Source organism: Dromiciops gliroides, chromosome 1 (genome assembly GCF_019393635.1).
Source record: "Dromiciops gliroides isolate mDroGli1 chromosome 1, mDroGli1.pri, whole genome shotgun sequence".
In the NCBI taxonomy this organism is placed as follows: Eukaryota; Metazoa; Chordata; class Mammalia; order Microbiotheria; family Microbiotheriidae; genus Dromiciops; species Dromiciops gliroides.
Window position 1 is genome coordinate 30953297 of NC_057861.1, and position 23418 is coordinate 30976714.

At 52.3% G+C, this 23418-nt stretch overlaps 1 protein-coding gene across 1 annotated transcript in view; it reads left to right on the plus strand.

Moving 5' to 3' along the window:
- SETD1B (SET domain containing 1B, histone lysine methyltransferase) overlaps positions 1-23418 on the plus strand; it is a 38682-nt gene that overhangs the window by 10360 nt on the left and 4904 nt on the right. The window contains exons 7-16 of the mRNA XM_044003357.1: positions 9030-9827; positions 10838-10885; positions 11005-11178; positions 11384-11471; positions 11565-11824; positions 12849-12981; positions 14213-14668; positions 15128-16564; positions 17498-17664; positions 18104-18235. Of these exons, the coding sequence (XP_043859292.1) occupies positions 9030-9827; positions 10838-10885; positions 11005-11178; positions 11384-11471; positions 11565-11824; positions 12849-12981; positions 14213-14668; positions 15128-16564; positions 17498-17664; positions 18104-18235 (3693 nt within the window). The remainder of the gene's footprint in view (positions 1-9029; positions 9828-10837; positions 10886-11004; positions 11179-11383; positions 11472-11564; positions 11825-12848; positions 12982-14212; positions 14669-15127; positions 16565-17497; positions 17665-18103; positions 18236-23418) is intronic.

Sequence of the window (23418 nt, forward strand, 5' to 3'; positions counted from 1 at the left end):
GGAGGCAAGGAAGTGAGGACCTTTCACGGACCAGCGCCCGCTTGGGCCATGGTCTGCGCTGGCCTCTTCCAGGCCCTAAAACCTGAGGGAGACTGGGATTTTACACCTGGAGGGAAGTGACCGGCTTCAGATCACACGGCCAGGTGATGCTAGGACCAGGACCAGAAGCCAGTGTGCTCTCCACAGCACTCTTCAGGCTCAGCCCTGGGGAAGGCCTTGGCCTGATTCTCCAGTGGCCAATGGCCTCCCTGTGCCCCCTCTCCCTTGCTTGAGATGGTCACAGCCTTTTCTGCCTTTCACTCTGGACACAGGCAAGAGCATGGGGATCCCATCCTATTCCAGGCCTCTTGCCCTGCCAGCCTGGGCATCATAGTCAGGTTTCTTAAACAGAGAAGTTCAAGGAGTCCCCAAGGGGAAGATGTTTCCCGAAGGGAGGGAAGAACATCTGTGTTCCTGATTCATCCCACCCTGGCTTGGGGAGGTGGGGTGCAGGGTGGAGGGCTCTCACATCTCATGCGGCCACAGGAGGAGGCTATGAATAGGGAAAATGTGCCCTGAGAGACAACCTGCTGATTTGGGTATACCTACCTAGAGTGCCTTCCTGGGGCATCTGTCCCGACGGCTGGAGAGGTACCTGGGAGATTGCTCCCGGGCTTCCACGCTGGCCTCTCCTCCGCCTCTCCTGCTTCTCTTCCCCATTGGGGCACAGGGGAAGTGGACAAAATGGCCTTGACTTTCCTCAAGGTGGGCAAGTACCACCCTCCAGCCCATTTAAGTAGCTCAGTCATAAAGCTGTAGCCATTCCCGGGGAGCTGACTCTGGTCCTGTCTGGTGAGAGGAAGGGAGGGCCAGAGAGATTAGCAGGGTCAGGCTTGACGTCTCTTCTCCTTTTCCCTTCGGTCTCCCCTTTGCCTGCTATTCGGACCTTTCTTTTCCTCTCTGGACCATCTCTCCCCCTGTCCTGTCCCCAGCCAGGTTATCCCCTAGGGCCCACCAGGGAGACGGAGGTGTACCTTCTTGCTGGGACTTCCTCATGCACCCCTCAGCCCCACAGCCATATCTGTTAGGTGTCCGGCCTCCTGGGAGTGCAGCATGAGCATCGAGGACCTGGGACATCCCGTGGGAAATTTCTGGTCTGTCTAGTCGTATTTATAGGTCTGGAGTTAGAAGAGACCTTCGACATTATCTGGTCCAATCTCTCCCCCACTTCATTTTACTTGTGAAGAAACTGGTTAAGTGACCTGCACACAGTCACAGAGGTAGCAGAAGCTTGGACTTCTCTAGTCTCAACCCTTTCCCCTGCCTAGGACGACTGTCCTGCTGCATGTTGAGGTAGCTGGGATTCACTACCCTAGCAGTATCTTCAGGGTCTCTCTGAATGAATGCCCCTTAATAGGGGCACCTCTAGGGGCAGCTAGGTGGCGCAGTGGATAGAGCACGGGCCCTGGAGTCAGGAGTACCTGAGTTCAAATCCAGCCTCAGACACAACACTAGCTGTGTGACCCTGGGCAAGTCACTTAACCCCAATTGCCTCACCAAAAAAAAAAAAAATAGGGGCACCTCTGGAAGCTGCAAGGGTTGAGCTCTCCAGAGGCAGGCAGATAGGGTTCAGAAAGGGCTGCTGTGGCAGGGGCAGGGGCTGGGACACTTTAAGGGATGCTCTTCTCTCTCCTCCACACAACCCCGAGTGAAGGGAAGGAGGCAGGTGATGGAATAGATAATGAAAGCCATCTTCCATCCCCGCTCGCTCATTTAGGGCTCTGGTCCGTGCCTGGGGAAGTGACTACCCAACAAGGCCTGACCATCCCCTTGCTGACTTATCTGGGCCTCACTGGGCCTTAGGGGCCCAGGTTTGAGAAGGACAGTAAAGGGAGGGAGAATTTCCTGATAGGTATGAATGGGAGGTCTGCTGTGTCTCCGGGACACAATAAGGCACCATAGGGGACAGACGAAGGGAGTTGGCACTCCTAGGGGCAGAGAAGGGCTTGTGGCTGGCTGAGTTTTGGGGGGCGATAATTGTAGATTTATGTTATCCTGGCTTCTCCCTGTCCTTGGTGCCTGAGCTGTCTCAGCCTCTCCAGTGCCCAACAAGCTCACTGGTCCCTCACACCCCAGGGCATCTGCCCGCAGGGCCCAGGGTGTGTGGGCAGTGTTTCGGCCCAAGGATGGGTGCACTCTGCTCCCCGTGGGTGGGCCGCCGGCCTCAGGAACCTTTGATTAAGATCCCGCAGCTCCTGCTGGGGAAGAACGCTCTGTCCTTAGTGGAATCACTGGACAGGGAGCATGAAGGGGAAGGGATGGGGGCCTGTCTGCCCATGTGGATCCTGTCTTAGCTTGGAGCTTTGTCATGTCCCCATTCCACCTGCCCCCCCCCCCACACACACACACAGGGGACCTGTTTGGGGATGGCAGTCTGCTGGTGTGAGGGAGCCCTAAACAGGGAAAGGGTCCCATCTTCTCACCCAAGACTAGTGTGGTCTGGGGAGCAGTGATAGAGCCTCAGAGGTCTTTGGGTCTTCCCCCTCCCCCCCACCAGCCTGTTGCCTGCAGTGTGGGGTAAGGGATGGGGTCTTGCCCTGAGATGGACAGGGGAAGGAGATGGGTTGTGCATGACCTCATCCATGTGTCTGGGTCAGTAAATAGAATGTGGGCTCCCCAAGATGGTTTCCAGGTAGACTTTGGACCCCCCCCCCCCAGTCACATCCTGTGGGGCTCTGGGCCCATGGCCACCTCTGACAGTTAAATAAGGCCTCTACTGCCTGTTGGCTCTAAAGGCCTTTCCCAACCAGAGAGAGAGAGAGAGAGAGAGTGAGTGTCAGTCGGGGCAAGTATTATATTAGTCTCACTTTACAGACAAGGCAACTGAGGCCCAGGGTCCACAGCAGCATAAACCCAGATCCTTTCAAATTATCTGATGGTCATATATATATGGAGACATATATATATATATATCTTGAGGTTTCTAAAAGACTTGGTAAATGTTCATCTTATTTGAGGGGAGGCAACATTGGCATTGTAGAGGGACCTGGATGCAGACACACCAACACTTATTATAGGCTGTGTGACCCTGGATAAGTCAATAGACCTCTCTGGGCCTCAACGTCCTCATCTGTAAAATAGGTGGTATGGTGAATAGGGCCCAGAGTCAGGAAAACCTGAATTCTAATCCAGCCCCAGAGACTTACTAGCAGTGTGACCCAGGGCAAGTCAATCAGTCTGCCTGTTTCTTCATCTGCAAAATGGGGATAGTAATAGCATCTGCCTCCCAGGGTTGTGGTGAGGATCAAATGAGATAATAGTTGCAAAGCCTGGCACACAGTAAGTGCTGCATAAATGTTAGCTATGACCCTTGTTATACCCAGTCACTTAGAAGACTCATACTTCTCCTGGGTTGAAATGTCATTTGGGGCCCTAGGCATAGAATTCAGGCTTCCATGAACTTGGTTGGGGAACAAAAGGATATGTTTATTTTCACTAACCTTAGGTTTCCTTTGTAATCAATCAGTAAGCATTTATTAAGCACCTACTGTATGCCGGGCACTAAGCACTGGAAGCATTTAAAGCCATGCTACTGAATGAGGGGGTTTCCAGGGGCTTCACCAGACTGCCAGAGGGATCCAGGGCCCTCCCCAAAAGGTTAAGGACCCCTGACCGAGCCCTTCCAGTTCTAACTCCAGGATGTTCTGATCCTACCTGAGGCTGGGAGGCGGGTGCTTTGGCCCTGGGTTTGTCCATGTCAGAGAGGTCTAGTGACTTGCCTATGGTCACACAGCTCAGTAAGGGTGACTGTCAGCATTGGCCCCCCGCCCCCTCCACCTTGGCCAGTGGCCCAGGCAAAATGCTAACCTTCAGGTTACTCCCAGATCCTAACTCTTCTGGCCCCTGGATTCTGTGCCTTAGCATTGAGGACAGGGGTAAGGGGGTGTCCGACTCTCCTTCTGTGGCTGCTTGTGCCCTGTGGTGGCACAAACTCGTGAGGGCAAGTGGCCAGATGAGGTGACTAATGGGACCCAGCTGGTGACTCCTGGTGTGTCCTGACCTTCTGACCTTCCCCTTTCCTCCTCTGTGATGGCGGACAGTTGGACTCAGCAGCCTCCAAAGTCTCTCCATTTCTACATCTAGGATCCTATGCCCTCCCTGGGCCTCAGTTTCCCTGCCTGTTAAATTAGGCTCTTGGACTTGATACTCAGTTTCCCAGTGTTGAGAATCAGGGGTCGAGTTGGAAGGGGGGGACAGATCAGGCAAAAGTTTTGTGTCAAGGAGCAGAGGGGGATGGGAATTATGCCAACCTAGAGTTCAGAGAGTCTAATCGGGGCTGGGGCCGAGGAAGACCAGAAATAAGGAACTCTGAATGGGTCCTGGCCCTTTGAGGTCCTCCTGCTGGCCTTGGAAAGGAAGCCCAAGTGCCCGATAAGAACTGGCATGGAGGGGTTTCCCTCACACTCTCGTTTCTCAGTGGTTTGATTGCGGCCAGGGAGAGGGAGGTCCAGGCCCACGTGCTGGCTCCCAGACGGATACCTGTGTGGCCTCGCTGATTCAGGGTGGCTGGGGCAGGCTCTGGCCCCAGAACAGAGGCCCAGGCAGACGGGGCCCTTCCCTCTTTTGGCCAACCTTTGGGCCTGGACGCTCTGTGGACGGGATGATTGGATACTATATAAATGTCAACCCGGACAGGGCTTTTCTGCAACCCCCCCAAACCCTGTTTGCTTCTCATTCTCTCTCTCTCTCTCTCTCTCTCTCTCTCTCTCTCTCTCTCTCTCTCTGTTGCTGTCTGTGTGTCTCGCTGTCTATCTTTGTCACTGTTTGTCTCTCTGTCTCGCTATCTCTCTCGATGTCTCTTTCTGTCTCAGTCTCTCTCCCTCCCTCTCTTCCCCCTCCCAAACTTGACAAGAGAAAGAAGACAGGTGTTTTTTTGAGGGGAGGGTTCAGCTGCTTCCTTCCCTCAGATCCTATCTTATTTCCTCCCCCCCCCCAAAAAAAAAAGTTTCCCTCCTGCTTCCTTCAGAGTGTCAGTAATAGGACTAGGCCCCTGGGCCCCAGGTATCCAACTTGTCTTCCAGGTTCCCTAAAGCATTTCTCTCCCCCCCCCCCACCTTTTCCCCTAGGGGCAGGGGTAAAATAATAATATCTCAGATCCCCGCACTCCAGGGGGCTGGGCCAGGGGAGGGACCTGTCTGCAGGCATGCCCATAACCTACCAGGTGCCTAGAAGGGACAAGGTTGTCTCCTCCCTCCTAATCACCCAGGCCCCATCTTCCCCTCCCCTTAACCAGGGTAATTAATGAGCCTATAATTAGTATGGGCAGGCTCTGAGCAGGGGAGGGGCCCCAGGAGAGGCTGGCAGAGATAAACAGGGTGGATGGAGGGTCTCTCCTTATCCCTGGGCCTGGGGGAGGGGGAGTAGAGGGAGGGCACGGCAGGGCACAGGCAGCTCACAGCTAGACTGAAGCGGGGCACCAACAAGGGGGTATTTTACAGAGCTAGGTTTCTGAGGTCCTGACTTGGCTCACACTATTTAACGCCCCACCCCACCCCCAGCCAATAGATGTATCTCAGAGGGGAGAGAGTGGACCAGTTGGGGGGGGGGGGGTACTTGGAGCAAATCCACTGAAAACTGTGCTTAGAAGAGACTATTAGGCCTTCCTGTCTTCTAAAACTGTAGTCCCCTCCCAGAGCCTCTCCAGTATCCCACTCATCCAAGGAAGGATCTGGGTCCACATACTTTAACAGTGATTTCTACATCCAAGGGCTCATTGATCCTCACACCACCCTTGGGATGGAGGCGGAGTGCTATTGACCCCATTTCACAGATAAGACAGCTGAGGCTTTTCTAAGGGTGAAGTGATTGTATGAAAGAGGGGGTGTGGAGAGAGAGAAGCAAGAGGAAGAAAGCCTAGGAGAACTTCTGGGCCCTGCATCTACTGTCTTTGAGAACCTTTCCATAGGCAGGTAGAGATGAAGAGACTGGACCCCCCCAGGAGGCAACAGGATTCTCTCCCTGCCTGTCTGACACCAGGTGCCTGTTCTAAGACCTGGCCTAATTAAAAAACTGCACCTGAGCCTCCTGTGTATATGGAGGGTGTGTGTGTGTGTGTGTGTGTGTGTGTGTGTACACACAATCCTGGGAAAGTGAGGGCCTGGGGCTTGTGATGTTGGGCACCTGATGTTCACATGATGTGTGCTTTTGCCTAGAGGTCATTAGGCCAGAGGCCCCGGGAGTGGGGTTGGGGAGAGTGCCTGTCCCCTGTCACCTCTGTCTGGCGGTAGCCCCAAGGAGGGAACCCGCAGCTGGGCCCAGAGCCCGCTTGAATCTGCAGCAAGCCCAGGCAGCCCCAAGGACTTCCAGCCTCAGAAGCAGGAAGTTTCTTCAGGGATCTGTCAGATCAGCTGTGGGCTGGGGAGGAGTGAGTCTTAATTGGGGGGGTGGGGGGGGGCTCTCTTCTGTAACCCTTTGGCTGCACTTAGGGGAGGCAAGTCTATCTAAGGGTATGGGGTAGCTGGGAATAGTCTCGTGACACTCAACAACTCTGGATCCCTGTGTGTGTGTGTGTGTGTGTGTGTGTGTGTGTGTGTGTGTGTGTGTGTGAGAGAGAGAGAGAGAGTAAGAGAGTAAGTGAGTGAGAGAGATGTATTTACTCACACACCTTCCCACTTCCAAGTGCGTCTCTTGACTACAAATGAAGGATTTAAATAACCCAGCAGATTTCCACCCCCTTCCTACATGTCTGTGTTGCGGGGAGGCACCAGCCAGGGGAGGGCGACATTCTTGAGTTCTAATGGATTGACCACTCAGGGCACAGGGTCAGCTGTACCGAAAGGGCCTGGATAGCGGGCCATGTCTCCCCATACGGCCTCTGAGTGGGTAGGATGCGGGGAAAGGGCACAAGTGGTCTTTCTAAACTAACTTCATCTCTGGGAGGTATCACAGTATAGCAGAAAGAGTGATGAAGCTAAGGTCAGGAAGACCTGAGTTCAAATCTGACCTCAGACTCTTAACTGTGTGACCCTAAGTGAGTAATTTAACCTCTCTCAGCCTCATCTGTACAGGGGAGAGAATAACTGCACCTCCCGCACATGGTAGTTTTGAGGATCAAATGAGATGTTTGTAGAGCACTTTGTAGAACATAAAGTACAATGCAAATAAAGGTTGGAATGACAATAACAACAACAAACCTCCTGGTACCCCAGGCAACTCTATGATGTGTCCCTAAGAGGGAGTTTACAAGAATTCCCTTACTAATATCCAGCCTCAGCTCAATCACTTCTTTTTTTATTTTCTATTTTTTGCGGGGCAATTGGGGTTAAGTGACTTGCCCAGGGACACACAGCTAGTAAGTGTTAAGTGTCTGATGTCAGATTTGTACTCAGGTCCTCCTGAATCCAGGGCCGGCGCTCTATCCACTGTGCCACCTAGCTGCCCCTGCTCAATCACTTCTTGAGATGAGGGAGCTCCTTACTTAAAGTGGAGGCCCAGCTCATTTTCACACCACCCTCTTTGTCCAGAAATGGAAGGTCTGGTTCTCTTGACACAGCCCAGTGGAAAGAGCCCTGGGTTTAGAGTTAGAAAACCTGGCTTTAAATCCTTTCTCTTCCTTTTTAGTATCTTAGTGACCTTGAGTTGGTCACTTCCCCCCATAGACTTCAGTTTCTTCTGTGAAAGGAGAGTGTTAGCCCTTGTGTCTCAATCTATGAACTTTTGATAAAATCAGTTAGGTGGTACAGTGGATAGAGCGATAGGCCTGGAGTCAGGAAGACCTGAGTTCAAATCTGGCCTCAGACACTTACTAGCTGTGTGACCAATGGCTTGTTTGCTTATCTATAAAATGAGGGCATTGGACGGGAAGCCTCTTAGGTCCCCTCTTCTCACCCACCCACCACAATCTTATGATCTTATGATAAAATCACAGGCCTGGACCAAAAGGGAAAAAAAAAACCCTATTACTTAGGTGGTCAGCTCCTCTGCCCGATAGAAATACTTACTTGGTAGTCTGTTAAGTTAGTTTCTTAACCCTTTGCCTTTGCTTGCTTTAGAACAAGCCCTAACAAATCTAGAGCCAGCTCTCCGATTTACAGGCCAGACAGTTGTTTTTTTAACTTTCCAGGGGAAAAAAAAATTTAAGCACTTTTGTATGGTGATTGTGGGTGGGTGGGTTGTTGGGGGAGTAGCCTCAGGCCTCCTGTCCAGGGAGCCTGGCAGAGGGCAGAGAAAGACTGAGTGTACATGCTGGCCCATGACCTTTCTGAGGATCAGAGCCAGCTACAGGGCTGGAAAGAACCTCAGAGGCTGGCAAATGCAGCCTCCCTCCATGTTTACAGATAAGGAAACAGACCCAGGGCGCAGATTGTAAGTGGCCCCTGCTGAATTGGAACCCACATTCTCTAACTTCTGGTCCCCTCCCTCTGATGTCTCCCTGACCTCCCCCTTCCCCCATCCACTTGACTTCCCTTTGATGGCACAAAGGTCTAGCTGAAGGATGAGCTGGAGCATTAGGGAGTGTAGAGGGAGCCCCCTTTTACTCCCCTTCACCCCAGGTCCCTATAAGTGCCTTTGCTGAAGGGCACCACCTGGTGGTCATATAAGCTTTATTTTTTTTTTTTAAGCTGCCTTGGTCTTGGTCCCATGGCAGACGAGGACCTTAGAGCTTGTCTGGTCCCACCCTTGCTTTGACAGATGAGGAAAGAGTCTTAACTGACTTTTCCCCATCCACAGTGGTCCGGAGCACTCATTTTAACTTGGGTCTTCCCTCTCTGAGCCTGTTTCTTCCTCTGAAATGAGGGGGTGACTGAATGATCTCTCTGCATCACATCACAGCGGTTTTATCCATGGAAGTTACTCTGGTGGACTGTCCCTTCAGCACAGGGATAGGTTTATCCCTTGGGGCACTAGCATGATTCCCAGCACATCATAGGTGCTTAGGAAATGCTTATTGATTGACTGATGGATAACCTAGAGACGAGTGGGGGGGGGGGCATGGGGGCCAGGGACCTGGGGCTCCTTGGGAACCACCTACCCTGTCTTCTCTTCCACAGGGTCAGCAATCCTCGGGTGAGGATATGGAGATTTCAGACGACGAGCTGCCCTCTGCGCCTATCACCAGTGCCGACTGCCCCAAGCCCATTGTGGTGAACTCATCAGTCACCACCCCAGCCGTGCTGGCAACGGCCATCCCGCTGCCACCCCCTGGCTTCCCACCACCACTGCCGCCTCCGCCACCCCCTCCTCCCCAACCTGGTTTCCCCATGCCTCCCCCGCTGCCCCCACCGCCGCCGCCACCTCCACCCCCCACCCACCCGGCAGTAACGGTGCCGCCCCCACCCCTGCCTGCACCGCCTCCTCCACCAGGGGTGCCCCCACCCCACATCCTGCCCCCCCTTCCCCCCTTTCCTCCGGGCATGTTCCCCATGATGCAGGTGGACGTGATGAACGTTCTGGGTGGCCAGTGGGCTGGGATGCCCATGTCCTTCCAGATGCAGACACAGATGCTTAGCCGAATGATGCAGGGTCAGGGTGTGTGCCAATACCCACCGTTTATGGGTAGTGGCATGCAGTTTGTGAATCTACCCCCGTATCGGCCCTTCTCCATGGGCACCACAGTGGGGCGGGGCCAGCAGTGGCCTCCACTGCCCAAGTTTGACCCGTCAGTGCCACCACCAGGCTATATGCCCAAGAAGGAAGACCCACACAAGGCAACTGTAGATGGTGTGCTGTTAGTGATTGTCAAAGAGCTGAAAGCCATCATGAAACGAGACCTGAACCGCAAGATGGTAGAGGTGGTGGCCTTCCGAGCCTTTGATGAGTGGTGGGACAAGAAGGAGCGGATGGCCAAGGTAAGGGGGCTGGGTGGGGTGCTGAGACACAGGGAGGGAGGAAGAGTAAAAACAGGAGCTGGGGAAAGGCCCCGTCCCTGCCCTCCCAGGCTAGTGAGGGAATGAGATTAACCCATCTCAGCTCAGTAACAGCTCCCCTCCCCTTTATTCATCACTCAAGAGCTTCCAAAAGCTTCCTGCACTTTGACTCACTTTTTGCCTTGGGCCCATGAGCAGGGAGGGAGGGACAGGTGGAACTTATCCCCATTTTAGAGAGGAGAAACTGAGGCTGAGAGAATATATCTGGGCCAATAAATTGTAAAATTAGGATTAACACTCAGGACCTCTGATGTAGAATCTTGTCCTGAGACTGCATTTTGAATCATTCAGTTGAATTTAACCAACACTTATTAAATCCCTACTGTATGCTAAGCACTGCTAAGTGCCAGGTGTACAAAGGGAAAAAAAAGTTACACAATTCTTGCCTGCAGGCTGCCTTTATTCTGTTGAATAAGTAGCCAGTAAGTGAGGGGCCAGACAGTGAGCTAGGTCCTCCTGACTCCAGGACCAGTGCTCTGTTCACTGCAGTGCCACCTATCTGCCCCAATAACTATTATTATTCATAAATGGGACTGAGGGTTGGGGGAGGGGGCCAGTTCCCAGGAAAGGGTTTCACGTAGGGCATGGGATTGATGGGGCCCAGTGTTGGGGGCGGATGCTGAGACCACACAGTGTGATCTCCATCCCAGCATCCTGTTGGAGGTGAGGCGGTGGGTGTCCCCTTCCCTCTGGGGAGGCCCACTTGCCCCACCCCGCATTGGTGACTTCGGCATAGGAAGGTCAGGGGCAAAGAGCTCGTGACCTCACAGACTGAAAGCTTGAAGGAACCACAGGGGTCTTCTAGCGTGGCCCCCTGGTTTAACAAAGAAGGAAACTGACCCCCAGAGGGACTGAGTGATACTGTAAGACCATAGCTTTGGACCTGGTAGGGACTTCAGAGTCTCCTAGTACAACCCTCTTTCATTTTGCAGATGGTCCCAGAGAAGGGAAGTGAATTACCCAAGGTCACACAGCAGGTAGTAAGTGTCATGGGGACCATTTGCCCCCAGATCCTCAGATTCCAGAGCCAGGGCTTCCCCCCCCCTGCAATGCCCCCGGAGTCTGCAGCTATCACTCTCTTGGTCTCTCTGCCCCGTAGGCGTCACTGACCCCTGTGAAGTCAGGCGAGCACAAGGATGAGGAGAGGCCGAAGCCCAAAGACCGCCTCACATCCTGCCTGCTGGAGAACTGGAGCAAGGGCGAAGGGATGGGCTATGAGGGCATGGGGCTGGGCATTGGCCTCCGGGGGGCCATCAGGCTGCCCTCTTTTAAGGTGAGACCCTCCTCCACCCCTGCCCCTGGGGAGGGGTGGAGGCAGCTCAGGGACCTGGGGGAGGGGGTGAATGGCCTGTGGGGGGGGGGTCTGAAGTCATCCACATCTCAGAGCCTAGGAGCTCATGGGCTGGGAGACAGAGGTGCATTTCTCCCTCCCTCCAACCTTCGCCAACACCCTGAGCAATCAGTACGTTTATGTGCAGGTGAAGAGGAAGGAACCGCCAGACCCGGCTTCTACCGGAGACCAAAAGAGATTGCGGCCCTCCACCTCAGTAGACGAGGAAGATGAAGGTTTGTTCCTGTCCCCTGAGAAGGCCGATCCCCTCCTTTCCTCCTCAGACAAAGCCTTTCCCTTATCCCTGGCCTTCTCTTACCTTCCCTCAGAGTCAGAAAGGGACAGGGACATGTCCGATGTCCCCTCAGACCTCTCCAAGAAGGACTCAGATGGCGTCAGTATCCGGAGGCGGCCGGCCCGGCCCCTGGAGCTGGACAGCGAGGGGGAGGAAGAGGATGACAAGGAGGAGTCATCTTCATCCTCATCTTCGTCTTCGTCGTCCTCATCCTCATCCTCATCTTCGTCGTCGTCGTCCTCGGAGAAAGAGGAGGATGAGGAGGACAGGCTAGCCAAGACCTCATCTGACAAGGTCAGTCGCGAGGGGAGCTGGGCACTCCCATTGGTCAGCCCACTCACATGAAGGACTTACTCAGTGCCAAGCCCTGTGCCAAGCGGTGGGGTACAAAAGGGCAAAAGCAGAACAGCTTCTTGCCCTCAAGCACACGTTTTAAATGGGGGGAGACAATATGCGAATAGTGTGTACGCCATCTCCGTGGCATAGATGGAAGTTAGTCTCCAAGACAGAGCACTAGTGTCTGGTACAATAGGGGAACTGGGGTAGGGTTCTGCCAAAAGTAGGGTCTGAGCTGGGTCTTGATGGGAACTCAGAAAGATAAAAGGCAGAAATGAGGAAGGAGAGAATTCCAGCTAGAGGAGACGGATTTAGGAGAAGCAGTTCCTTGTCAATGGCACTGGTGATAGAGCCTCAGAGTCAGGAAGACTTGAGTTCAAATCCAGCCTCTGACCCTTACTAGCTGTCACCTGGAGAAGTCATTGAATCGCCGTTTGCCTCAGTTTCCTTGTCTGTAAAATGGGGATGATAAAATCTTCCTGCCATTAAGCACCCTATAAACATTAGCTATCATTGTCTTGAAATTGGCAAAGAGGAGTGAGATAATCGGAAGTCCGTCAAGCAGAGATGGGGTAGAGGGGGAGAAAACTTGAGCCAGGGATTCCAACCAAAAGGCTAGCTCCATAGTTCAGACGTGGGGGATGAGGGCTGGGACCAGAGCGAGTAGAGAGAAGGGGATCTATGATAGAGATGACACAGATGCCTGCCACAGTAACAAAGAAGTTTGGAGGAAGGGACGGTTTGGGTGGAAGGAAAGACAGTGGAAAGGGAACAAGGTTAGGGAAAAGGGTACTGATTTCTGTTTTGAATTGGAGATGCTTAGATGAAATCCAGGTTGAACCGGCCAAGGGAAGGTGAGAGAGAGAGAGGCGACTAGCTCAGCAGAGAGACCAGGACTGGACATAGAGAACAGCTCCCTGTCCGTGGGGGGACACAGCTAGATCCTGACCCCATCCCGTGCTTCCTTCTCCCCCCAACTCAGGAAGAAGAGGAAGAAGATGATGATGTCGAAGATGAAGAGGAGGAGGAGGAGGAAGGAGATGAGGAAGAAGATGAAGAAGAAACAGCTGAAGTGGAGATAAGTGAGAAGGAGGAGGAACTGGACTCTGAAGGAGGTGAATGTCTAAACAGGGAAAACATAGTCAAGGTCTCTGGCCTACCACGTTGGCCTTGCCCTTGACTGGGATCAGCATCAACCTAGCTGTGCCCATCAGGCCTTTGGTGTCTGTCATTTTTTTTTTTTTAATGACTAGATGGGGGGCAGCTAGGTGGCACAGTGGATAAAGCACCAGTCCTGGATTGAGGAGGACCTGAGTTCAAATCCAGCCTCAGACACTTGATACTAGCTGTATGACCCTGGGCAAGTCACTTAACACTCATTGCCCCGCCAAAAAACAAAACAAAACAACTAGGTGTTATTTAGAGGAGAGGTGGTACAGTTTCAGCCTTGGAGCCAGGACAACCTGGTCTGAAGCCCTGCCACTATATGCGTAGTGGCTGTGTGACCCTATTCAAGTCATCTACATTCCCCATGCTCTAAGCAGTTCTCTCAAACTATAAAAATTGTTGAGAAAGTGCCAACCCACACTGGTAAAAGGAGTTTCCACCTCTAGGAGTTCTTTTTTTTAAATGAAATGTCAGGGGGGCGGCTAGGTGGCGCAGTGGATAAAGCACCAGCCCTGGATTCAGGAGTACCTGAGTTCAAATCCAACCTCAGACACTTGACACTTACCAGCTGTGTGACTCTGGGCAAGTCACTTAACCCCAATTGCCTCACCAAAAAAAAAAAAAAGAAATGTCAAGTCTGCTCGCTATCGCCCTTTCTGTCTTGGCCTCTTTTGTTCTTCAGTCACCTTCATGGTAGAAGGTATCACTTCTACCCCCCTAATAACAACAGCCTAAATAATAAAGCATCTACTGGCACTTATTATATGATAAGAGCTGGAGATACCCACTCCCCACCACCCCCCCAAAAAAAAAAAGCAAAACCAATCCCTGCCCTCGGAGCTTTCATTCTAATTGGGAGAGAAAACGTAACTGACGAGTGCAGTGTTACAGCACTTTCATGTTCTCATGTTCATGTCATTCACGGCCCCCAGCTTGTTCAGCCAGCTCCCAGATTGATGGGCATCTCTCTACTTTGTTTCCATTTATTCTCTACTACCAAAAAGAAGGGATACAGTGGCTATTTTGATGGATGTGGAAGCTTTCTTTTGGTCTTTGATCTCCTGGGGTTACCTGGCTGACCTGGGGATCTCTGGGTTTAAAGGGGTTGCATGTCAGGTTCTGTGTCTGTCTTACCCTCCCTCCCCTGCCCCTCACATGGCCCTACTTCTCCCCTTCCAGACGATGCTGAAAGCATGGCCTCTTCCAAGGCAGAGGCCGTGTCCTCTGAAGAAAGTGAGGACTCTTCAGACTATGAGTCTAGTTCTGAGTCAGAGGAGGAAGAGGAAGATGAGGAAGATGAGGAAGAAGAGGAAGAATTGGAGGCTGAGTCTGAGGAAATAGAGGACGTGGCAATGGCTGGGGATGGCCGAGACCTGCCAGGAGCCGGGGAAGGGGCCATGGAGGCCGAAGGGCTCGTCCAGGATGATGACGAGGTGGTGACCATCCTGGAGCTGACGCCGGTGGTGGATGAGCCAGACTTACCAAACTTGGGGGCGGAGGAGACGGCGGGAGTCGGGGATGCCCCGGAGCTTCCGGGCCTCAAGCAGGTGGGGGAGATGCTGGCAGAGCTGCCTGCTTCAGCTGGGCCCCAAGAGCCACTGAGGCACCGGACTCCATCACCTGTGGATGCTTCAGGTAAACACACTGGCATTGTCTGCCTTGGCTCTCCCCTTCCTAGGTCCCTGAGGGGGCTTGATGGGTCCTCCTCCCCAGCCCCTTCCCTTCCCTTCTTTCCCTTCTCCATATGCTCCTGGGGCCTCTGTCTCCAGACTAATGACAACCTCAGTGTACCTGGCCCAAACCCTTGGCTGAGAGGCCATCTTAGTACACAAGAAAGAAACCTGGGTTCAAATCCCAGCTTCAGTGCCAACTCGGCATTTAATCCTCACTTAATCTGAGCCTCAGTTTCCTCATCAGTGAAATGGGGATAGTAATATTTGTACCACCGACCCCACAAAGATGTGTAGAAGAAATCACTTTAGAGATGTGAAAATACTATTGAAACGTGAGCTCTCATCTCCTTTCCCTCCTTTTCTCCCTCCCTCCCTCCCTCCTCTCTCTCTCCCTACCCTACTACCCTCTTCCACATTCTAGAGGAAGCATCAGAGACAGAGCTGGAGCCCGCAGAGATCCCCAAGGAGATGACTTTGCTGCAGCTACAGCGACCGCCCAGCCCACCTGGCCTCCCCCCAGAGGCCTCACCTCAACAGGGCGGCTTCCTTCGGGAGGTTGAGGTGGAGGGCCGGCCCCACACCCTAGGCCCTAAGGTGGTCCTTCCTCTGGAGCCAGAGGCCCTGAGGCTTCAGCCTCTGTTCCCTGCCAGGCCCCCCCAGCCTCTGCCTCTCCTGGAAGAGCCCCTCCCTGAAGAACCGCCCCCCCGCACACCGGGCCGGGACCCTCTGGCCAAGTCTCAGAGCACAGAGGTTGTGCCGGCCACGCCGGGCAGCGAGACTCCCCTCACTGCCAGCAGCCTGACCCTCAGCTCCCCCCAGGTTCCCAGCAGCCCCTTTTCCTACCCGGCCCAGTCTCCCGGGCTCAGCGGCGGTGGCATCCCTAGGACGCCTGGGCGAGACTTTAGCTTCACACCCACCTTTCCCGAGCCCGTGGGGCCCCTGCCGCTGTCTGTCTGCTCCCTCCCACCTGGCAAGAAGCTCCCTGGGGATGATCGGCCAGGACCTGGTGTTGCAGCTTCTACCAGCCCCCTGGAGACCAGCTTCCCCCTCCCCGTCTCTCTCCCAGTGCCCCTGTCTGTGCCGGTCCCTCTGCCAGTCCCTCTGCCTCTCCCTCCAGGTCCCCTGCTACCCCGGTCCTCCACCTTGCTACCTCTGCCCTTGACCTTGCCCCTGACTCTGCCCCTGGCCTCCTCCCTATCCAGCCCGTGCCCTCCTCCCACAAAGAGGAAGCCAGGGAGGCCCAAACGTTCCCCACCAGCTGTGCTCACCCTGGACGTGCCTCCCGGCAGGCTCACTACCTTGCCTCCCGAGGCGGCGGGCCCTAAGCTGCTGCTGCTGGCAGGGCAGCCCCCTGCCGCTGCCTCCTTCCACGGGGCACCAGACCCCCGAGTCGTGACGCTGGACTTCAGGAACGACGGGGGCCTCCCTCCCCCACTGCCGCCCCCGCCACCGCCCCCACCCCCACCCGAGGAGGCCGCCAAGCTCCCTTTCAAAGAGCTTGAGAATCAGTGGCTGGAAGAGCCGCCTCCCCCCGCCCGAGGGCCAGAGGAGGAAGCGGAGAGCGGTGACGCAGGCGGCTTCAGCAAGCCCAAATTGCCTTGGCGCCGGCCTCCTAAGAAGCGGCACGAGGACATGGTCATACCCCCTCTGCCCCCGCCGTCCCCTGACTTCTCATCGCCCCAGCGGCCCCTCTTCCGGCCCCGTTCTGAGTTCGAGGAGATGACCATCCTCTATGACATCTGGAACGGTGGAATCGATGAGGAGGACATCCGCTTCTTGTGCGTCACCTACGATCGGCTCCTGCAGCAGGACAATGGCATGGACTGGCTCAATGACACACTTTGGGTCTATCATCCATATATCCTCCACTGCCCTGCCGTCTGCCAGGCAGCGCCGCCCCTCTAGTCAGTCAGTAGACCCCTTTTTGTTCCCATGCCACATGCCAAGCACCAGGGCTACAAACAGAGTCCAGAGACGGTCCCTGCTCTCCAGGAATTCACTGGGCTCTGGGAGGTTTTGGTGGGAAAACCTGTCAGCTTTTGGGGTCTGGGGGTGTAGGTTTGAGTCAGCCAAGCCACTTACTAGCTTTTCCTGGATAAGTCACTTTTGGTATCTCAAGGTTCCTCATCTGTAAAATGAAGGGGTTAGACTAGGTGACTTATTCTTTCCTTTCTGGCATTAAGTATGTGATCCTAGTCATTCAGTCTCCTTGTGCACCTCAGTTTGCTGTTCTTATTTTATTTTTTTTTTTAGTGAGGCAATGGGGGTTAAGTGACTTGCCCAGGGTCACACAGCTAGTAAGTAAGTGTTAAGTGTCTGAGGCCGGATTTGAACTCAGGGCCGGTGCTCTATCCACTGAGCCACCTAGCTGCCCCCTGGTATAGCACTTTTAAGGTTTACAAAGCATGTTAACATCTATTTTGATTCTCCCAGGAACTCTGTGAGAGTAGGGGCTGTTATCCCTGCTTAGAATTGAGGAAACTGAGAAAGGCAGAGGTCAAGTGACTTGTCCAGGATCACACAGCTAGTAAGTGTCTCAGGCTGGATTTGAACTCAGGTTTTCCTGACTCTAGGGCCCAGCAATCTATCTGCTGCACTACCAAAGTCTATGACCTTGGAAACAAGGCAGTAGATATTGGTACGACTGTTATGTTAGGTAGTCTCTGTAGTTGAGCATTTGATGCCGGGGAAACACATATATGGGTCTTGACCTGGGTGGGGGGGTGGGGCCCTTTGGGGTGTCAGGGAGCTCCTCTTGCATTCTTGTGTCTGGCCCTTGACCTGTGCCCACCCACCAGCTTCTCTACCCCCAAGAAGAAAAAGCGAGAGGACGGCATTCGGGAGCATGTAACCGGCTGTGCCCGCAGCGAGGGTTACTACAAGATTGACAAGAAAGACAAACTAAAATACCTCAACAACAGCCGCGCCTTTGCCGAGGAGCCCCCAGCAGACACCCAGGTAAGCCAGCTTTGCCAGGCTGGTCCCAGTTGTTTGTATTCCTGTTGCCCCCATCTTCTCTTAGCCCCATTGCTTTAGGGTCACAGGAGGCTTGAAAACAGGAGCCTCCTGCCTCCCCACTTGTGCAGGAGGCCCATCAGTGTTTGTTTCTAGCAGGCCCTTCAGGGTTTCTAGCAGGCCCATCAGGGTTTCTAGTAGGCCCTTCAGGGTTTCTAGCAGGCCCATCAGGGTTTCTAGTAGGTCCTTCAGGGTTTCTAGTAGGCCCTTCAGGGTTTCTAGCAACCCCATTAGTGTTTATTTTTAACGGGCTCATCAGGGTTTATTTTTAGCAAGCCCATCAGAGTTTGTTTCTAGTAGGCCCATCAGGATTTATAGGTCCTTCAGGGTTTCTAGCATCTGCATCAGAATTTGTTTCTTCTTTCTCTCTCCCCAAATCCAGGGCATGAGCATCCCTGCCCAGCCACATGCCTCTACCCGGGCAGGCTCCGAGCGCCGCTCAGAGCAGCGGCGTCTTCTCTCCTCCTTCACAGGAAGTTGTGACAGTGACCTCCTCAAGTTCAACCAGTTAAAGGTAGAGGCACGGGAACCTCTGTCACCCTCTCCCACTGGGGCTGCTTCATTTTCCTCTCATCACTTAGGAAGCTCCTGGGGGTCCTCATCCCCAGTGTGTAAAGAAGAAAGGCTGGGACACACAGAATGTCACAGCTGGTGGAGAACTTGGAATGTGGAATGTCAGAACTGGAAGAGAACTTAGAACGTGGAATATCAGAGCTGGAAGAGAACTTAGAACGTAGACTGTCAGAGCTGGGGGAAAATTTAGAATGTAGACTGTCAGAAGAGAGTTTAGAATGTAGAATGTCAGAGCTGGAGGAGAACTTAGAACATGGAAATGTCAGAACCGAAAGAGATCTTAGAACATGGAGTGTCAGCATTGAGAGGAACCTTAGAATATGTATTATCAGCTGGAAGGGACCTTGGAACATAGACTATCAAAGTTGGAAGAGAACTTAACTTAGTATGTGGAATGTCAGAGCTGGAGAAGAACTTAAAAACATGGAATGTTAGAGCTGGATGAGAACTTAGAAAATGGAATGTCAGAACTGGAAGAGAACTTAGAACGTGGACTGTCAGAGCTGAGGGAGAACTTAGAATATGGAATGTGAGAGCTGGGAGAGAACTTAGAACGTGGGCTGTCAGAACTGGAAGAGAACTTAGAACATGGAATGTGAGAGCTGGGGGAGAACTTAGAATATGGAATGTCAAATCTAGGAGAGAACTTAGAACATGGGCTGACAACTGGAAGAGAACTTAGAACATGGAATGTCAGAACTGGAAGAGAACTTAGAACATGGATTGTCAGAACTGGAAGAGAACTTAGAACATGGACAACTTAGAATGTGGAATGTCAGAGCTGGAAGAGAGTTTAGATTGTAGAATGTTAGAGCTGGAGAAGAACTTAGAACATAGAAATGTCAAAGTTGAAATGAATATTAGAACATGGAGTGTCAGCATTGCGGGGGCCCTTAGAACAAATATTGACATAGGCTGTCCCAGGTGGGAGGCATAGTTATAGTAAAACCTGCATGTTCTAGATAAGGACATTGTAGCTCTAACTTTGTTCTTGCCCTCTCCCCCCCCCTCCCAATCTTGGCTTCAGGGTCTACAGTAAAGTATTAAACATTTGAGTTTATTTCCCTTAGTGGGAAAATGTGGCCCTCATCACTCAGCAGCTGTGGGGGACAAGTTTGCACCACACAACTTAGCAATAGTCAGTTATATTTTTTAAAAGGTACCTACAGGGGCAGCTGGGTGGTGCAATGGATAAAGCACTGGCCTTGGATTAAGGAGTACCTGAATTCAAATCCAGCCTCCTTAACGCTTACTAGCTGTGTGACCCTGGGCAAGTCACTTAACCCTCATTGCCCCACAAAAAGAAAAAAAAGAAAATAAGTCCTTTCATGGGGCAGCTAGGGGGTGCAGTGGATAAAGCACTGGCCCTGGATTCAGGAGGACCTGAGTTCAAATCTGGCCTCAGACACTTGACACTTACTAGCTGTATGACCCTGGGCAAGTCACTTAAACCCTCATTGCCCTAAGGATAAGAAAAATAATACAAAAGGTACCTACAGCTGTCTTCCCCTCCCCTCTGGGTATCTCTTCTCCCTTGCCTTTCCCCACATATCCCTCAAACACTGGCCTAGGATGCCCATTTCTGTTGTTTTCCTTCTTGTTGCATTGAGTCTTGCACATGCCCAGTCTAAGTATTGGGACCAGACTCCCCTATTGTCCTGGTAACCAAGTGCCTTCCATCCATCTTGGGATACCCTAATTAATCCTCCTCTAGCTTGGCTTTTCTGTGGCTCTGGAGGAACAGCCCTCTCTTGCTGGTGGTCCAGCAAATCTCGTTTGTGTCTCTGGTTCAGAGATTACTGTCTGCACTCTAACTTCTTGAGATAGAATGCTTGGCTGAGTCAACCTAAATATAAGCCATTTCTGAAACTCGTAGGGGATTCATCCTTAGGCCTGGCCTGGGCCAGCTGCTTCCCAGAACCGTTCCCCCCAGTCCACAAGGAAAATGTATGGGAGTCAACCCTCTGGCCATCTTGGTCTTACTAGATTTCCAGGTTAAAGACCAGCTGGTCTGACCCACACGTGAACAGGTGGGTTATTCAACTTGTGCTTGAAGACCTTCAGTAATGAGGAACTCACTCGCCCTGAGGCAGCCTGTTCCACTTTTGGAAAAGCCCTCCTACTGTGCTTTTCCACCTCCAGCTGAACCCCATCATCTTTATTCTATCCTTCACTCTGCGCTGTCCAGTGCTTATCAGCCCTCCCCCTGCTCCACAGGAATCAGCACCTCCCCTAGTTCCCTTCTTGTGTTCCCCTCAGTGATTTTCTGAGAACTTTGTCTAGGTCACCAGTTCTTAACCTTTTTCGGTATCCTGGCCCCCTCTAGTGGTCAGTCTGGCAAAACCTATTGATACCTTTTCAGAATCATATTTTTATTTTATTATTTGGGGGGGGGTGGGGGCAATGAGGGTTAAGTGACTTGCCCAGGGTCACACAGCTAGTAAGTGTTAAGTATCTGAGGCTGGATTTGAACTCAGGTCCTCCTGAATCCAGGGCCAGTGCTTTATCCACTGCACCACCTAGCTGCCCCCAGAATCATATTTTTAAATGTATAAAATAAAAGAGATTACAAAGGAATCCAGATGTCCCTTTCCACCCCCTCCCAATTCAGAGCCCCCGAAATCTAAGCGCAGAGTTGCAGGGTGAGAATCTTGGCTTATGAGCCATTTGGCCGTAAGCCTCCGCCAATATCTCATCTCCTCGGGACCATGAGCAAGGCATTTATTTATCCAAGAGGCTCCTCTGGGTATGTCTTCCCCCCTCCTTCCTCGCCCCCAGCCTGCCTTTCATGCTCACCTGGGCTCAACCCAGACTCTGTCAGAAGGGCATCTCATGGTCTCTTCTCCTGGTATAACCATCTCATCTTAAAAAGTAAAAATGAGCTCGTCGCTACTCGATGTCTTTCCCATAATGCTTGGCGTTCACTCTGCCACAGTTGCTACTCACCAGTGGCTGGTGGCCTCAATGTTTCTCAGTCCTTGCCTTCCACTCTGCCTTATCAGGCGGCTCTTTGGTGCATCTACCCGTGCCAGGTCCTTCATTAGCTTGCCTCCAAGCCTTCTGGAGGTGGTAGGTCACTCTTGTTAATCCATCCAGCTTCTCCTAATTCTCTTTTTCACCTGTCTGCTGTTCCCACTTGGCATTTTTCTGCTGATTGCCGCCCACCCCCACCCCCCACTAGCCAAAGGACTTTTCCCTGTTAGAATCACAAAGGTTACAATGTTAGTAAATAAACTTCAGAATTCCTCCATTACACACTCCCAGGGACACTCTCTCCTCTCCCCAAGGACAAGGATCTCCTGCTGGCCTTGTTGTAACCCTTCCAAGGCAGATGGGGATTTTTCCCTTCTTTGCTATTCAGAACCTTGAACATAACCAGCAGCCTTGCTGCTCATGTTAACTTCGTGAGGCATGTCTTCACTGTAGGGATTTTAGCAATTTTCCAGGGTTTCTAGGTTTCTTCTAAACCTACCAGACTATTGACTCCCGAAACTAAGAGCACAGGGCTCCATTGGAGTCTGGGGAGCTGGGTTCTGATCCCAGCTGTGTGACCTTGGGCAAGTCACTCTCTAGGCCTCAGTTTTCTTGCCTATAAAATGGGGGAGGGAGTGTCTCACACTGGTTGTGTGACCCTGGGCAAGTCATTTAACCCTAGGGCTCCAGGCAACCCTTGAAATGATATTATTGCAGAGACAGTGCCCAGCCCTGCTTTGGCACACCACATTCCTCACCTGAAGCCTCCCTCCTAAACAGTGAGATCCCTGGTCCTAGGCCCTGGGTCCTTTCTCAGAATAGAGGTGTTCATGTTCAATAAAAGTGCATGCAGGGGGCAGCTAGATGGCGCAGGGATGAGCACCGGTGCTGGAGTCAGGAGTACCTGAGTTCAAACCAGCCTCGACACTTAATACTTAACTAGCTGTGTGACCCTGGGCAGTCACTTAACCCCAGTTGCCTCACCAAAAAACAACCAACAACAACAAAAACACATACTGGCTAATGAGCCCATGGGCAGTCACTTAGCCCCAATTGCCTCACCAAAAACAAAAAAACCAGACCAAACAAACAAACAAAAGTGCATGCAGCCTTGTTGGTAGCCAGCCCCTTCTCGCTTTCAAAATGCCGATGGAACAGTGCCCCAGGATGACCCGCCTCTGGTATGGTTTATTATTGTTGTTCACTTGTTTCAGTTGTGTGCATCTCTCCATGACCTCCTTTGGGGTTTTCTTGGTAGAGATACTAGAGTGGTTTTGCATTTCTTCTCCCAACTTATTTACAGATGAGAAACTGAGGCAAACCAGGATTATGGGTCTTTCCCAGGGTTCACACAGCTAGTAAGTGTCCAAGGCCAGATTTGAACTCAGGAAGACAAGTCTTTGTGCCTCTGGACCTGGAGCTCCATCCACTGGGCCACCTTGCTGCCCTTTATCCTCGTTAATATAATCCTACACATGCCTGGTATGAGCTCTGAAGAACAAACACCCCAGCTGTCCTGACACCAATCTTACTGAATCAAATATGAATTCAGTTTAACTCTTATTTAGTACCTACTATGCGCCAGGCCCTGGGGATTGAAAGACAAGAATGAAACAGGCCTAGGCCTCAAGGAGCTTAGTATGTGCCATGGGTGGGGGCCATGTAGATAGGGAGATACAATGTCTGTGCAAAGAAATACAAAATACAGTCTCTGAGAGAATATAACCTCTAAGCAAGTAGAACAGTGCAAATCATATACAAAGTAATTTTAGAAGGGAAGACTGGTGAAGAGGGATCTCTGAAAAAACCTCATGTAGGAGGTGGCTGTGAGTTGTGCTTTGAAAGGAGGGCAGGGATCCTAAGAGGCAGAGATGGACAGATAGATGGGGGGGGTGTTCCAGGCATGGGGCACAGCCTGGGCAAAGGCCTGGAAGGAGGATGTTGAGGATGAAGGCCAGTGGCAATGAAAGGATTGTGGAACTCCTGTTGGGTATTAGCTCCCTTGCCTGCCTGTGGCTAGGGAATGGGGGTATCTGGTCTGAGGGCTCCATCTGGCTATGCCTGTACTTGAAATTTAAAAATTATAAAAATAGGAAGTCTGTAATGGCAAGGTGCCACAGAGGAGGCTTCAAAAGCAATAGAAAGCCATCC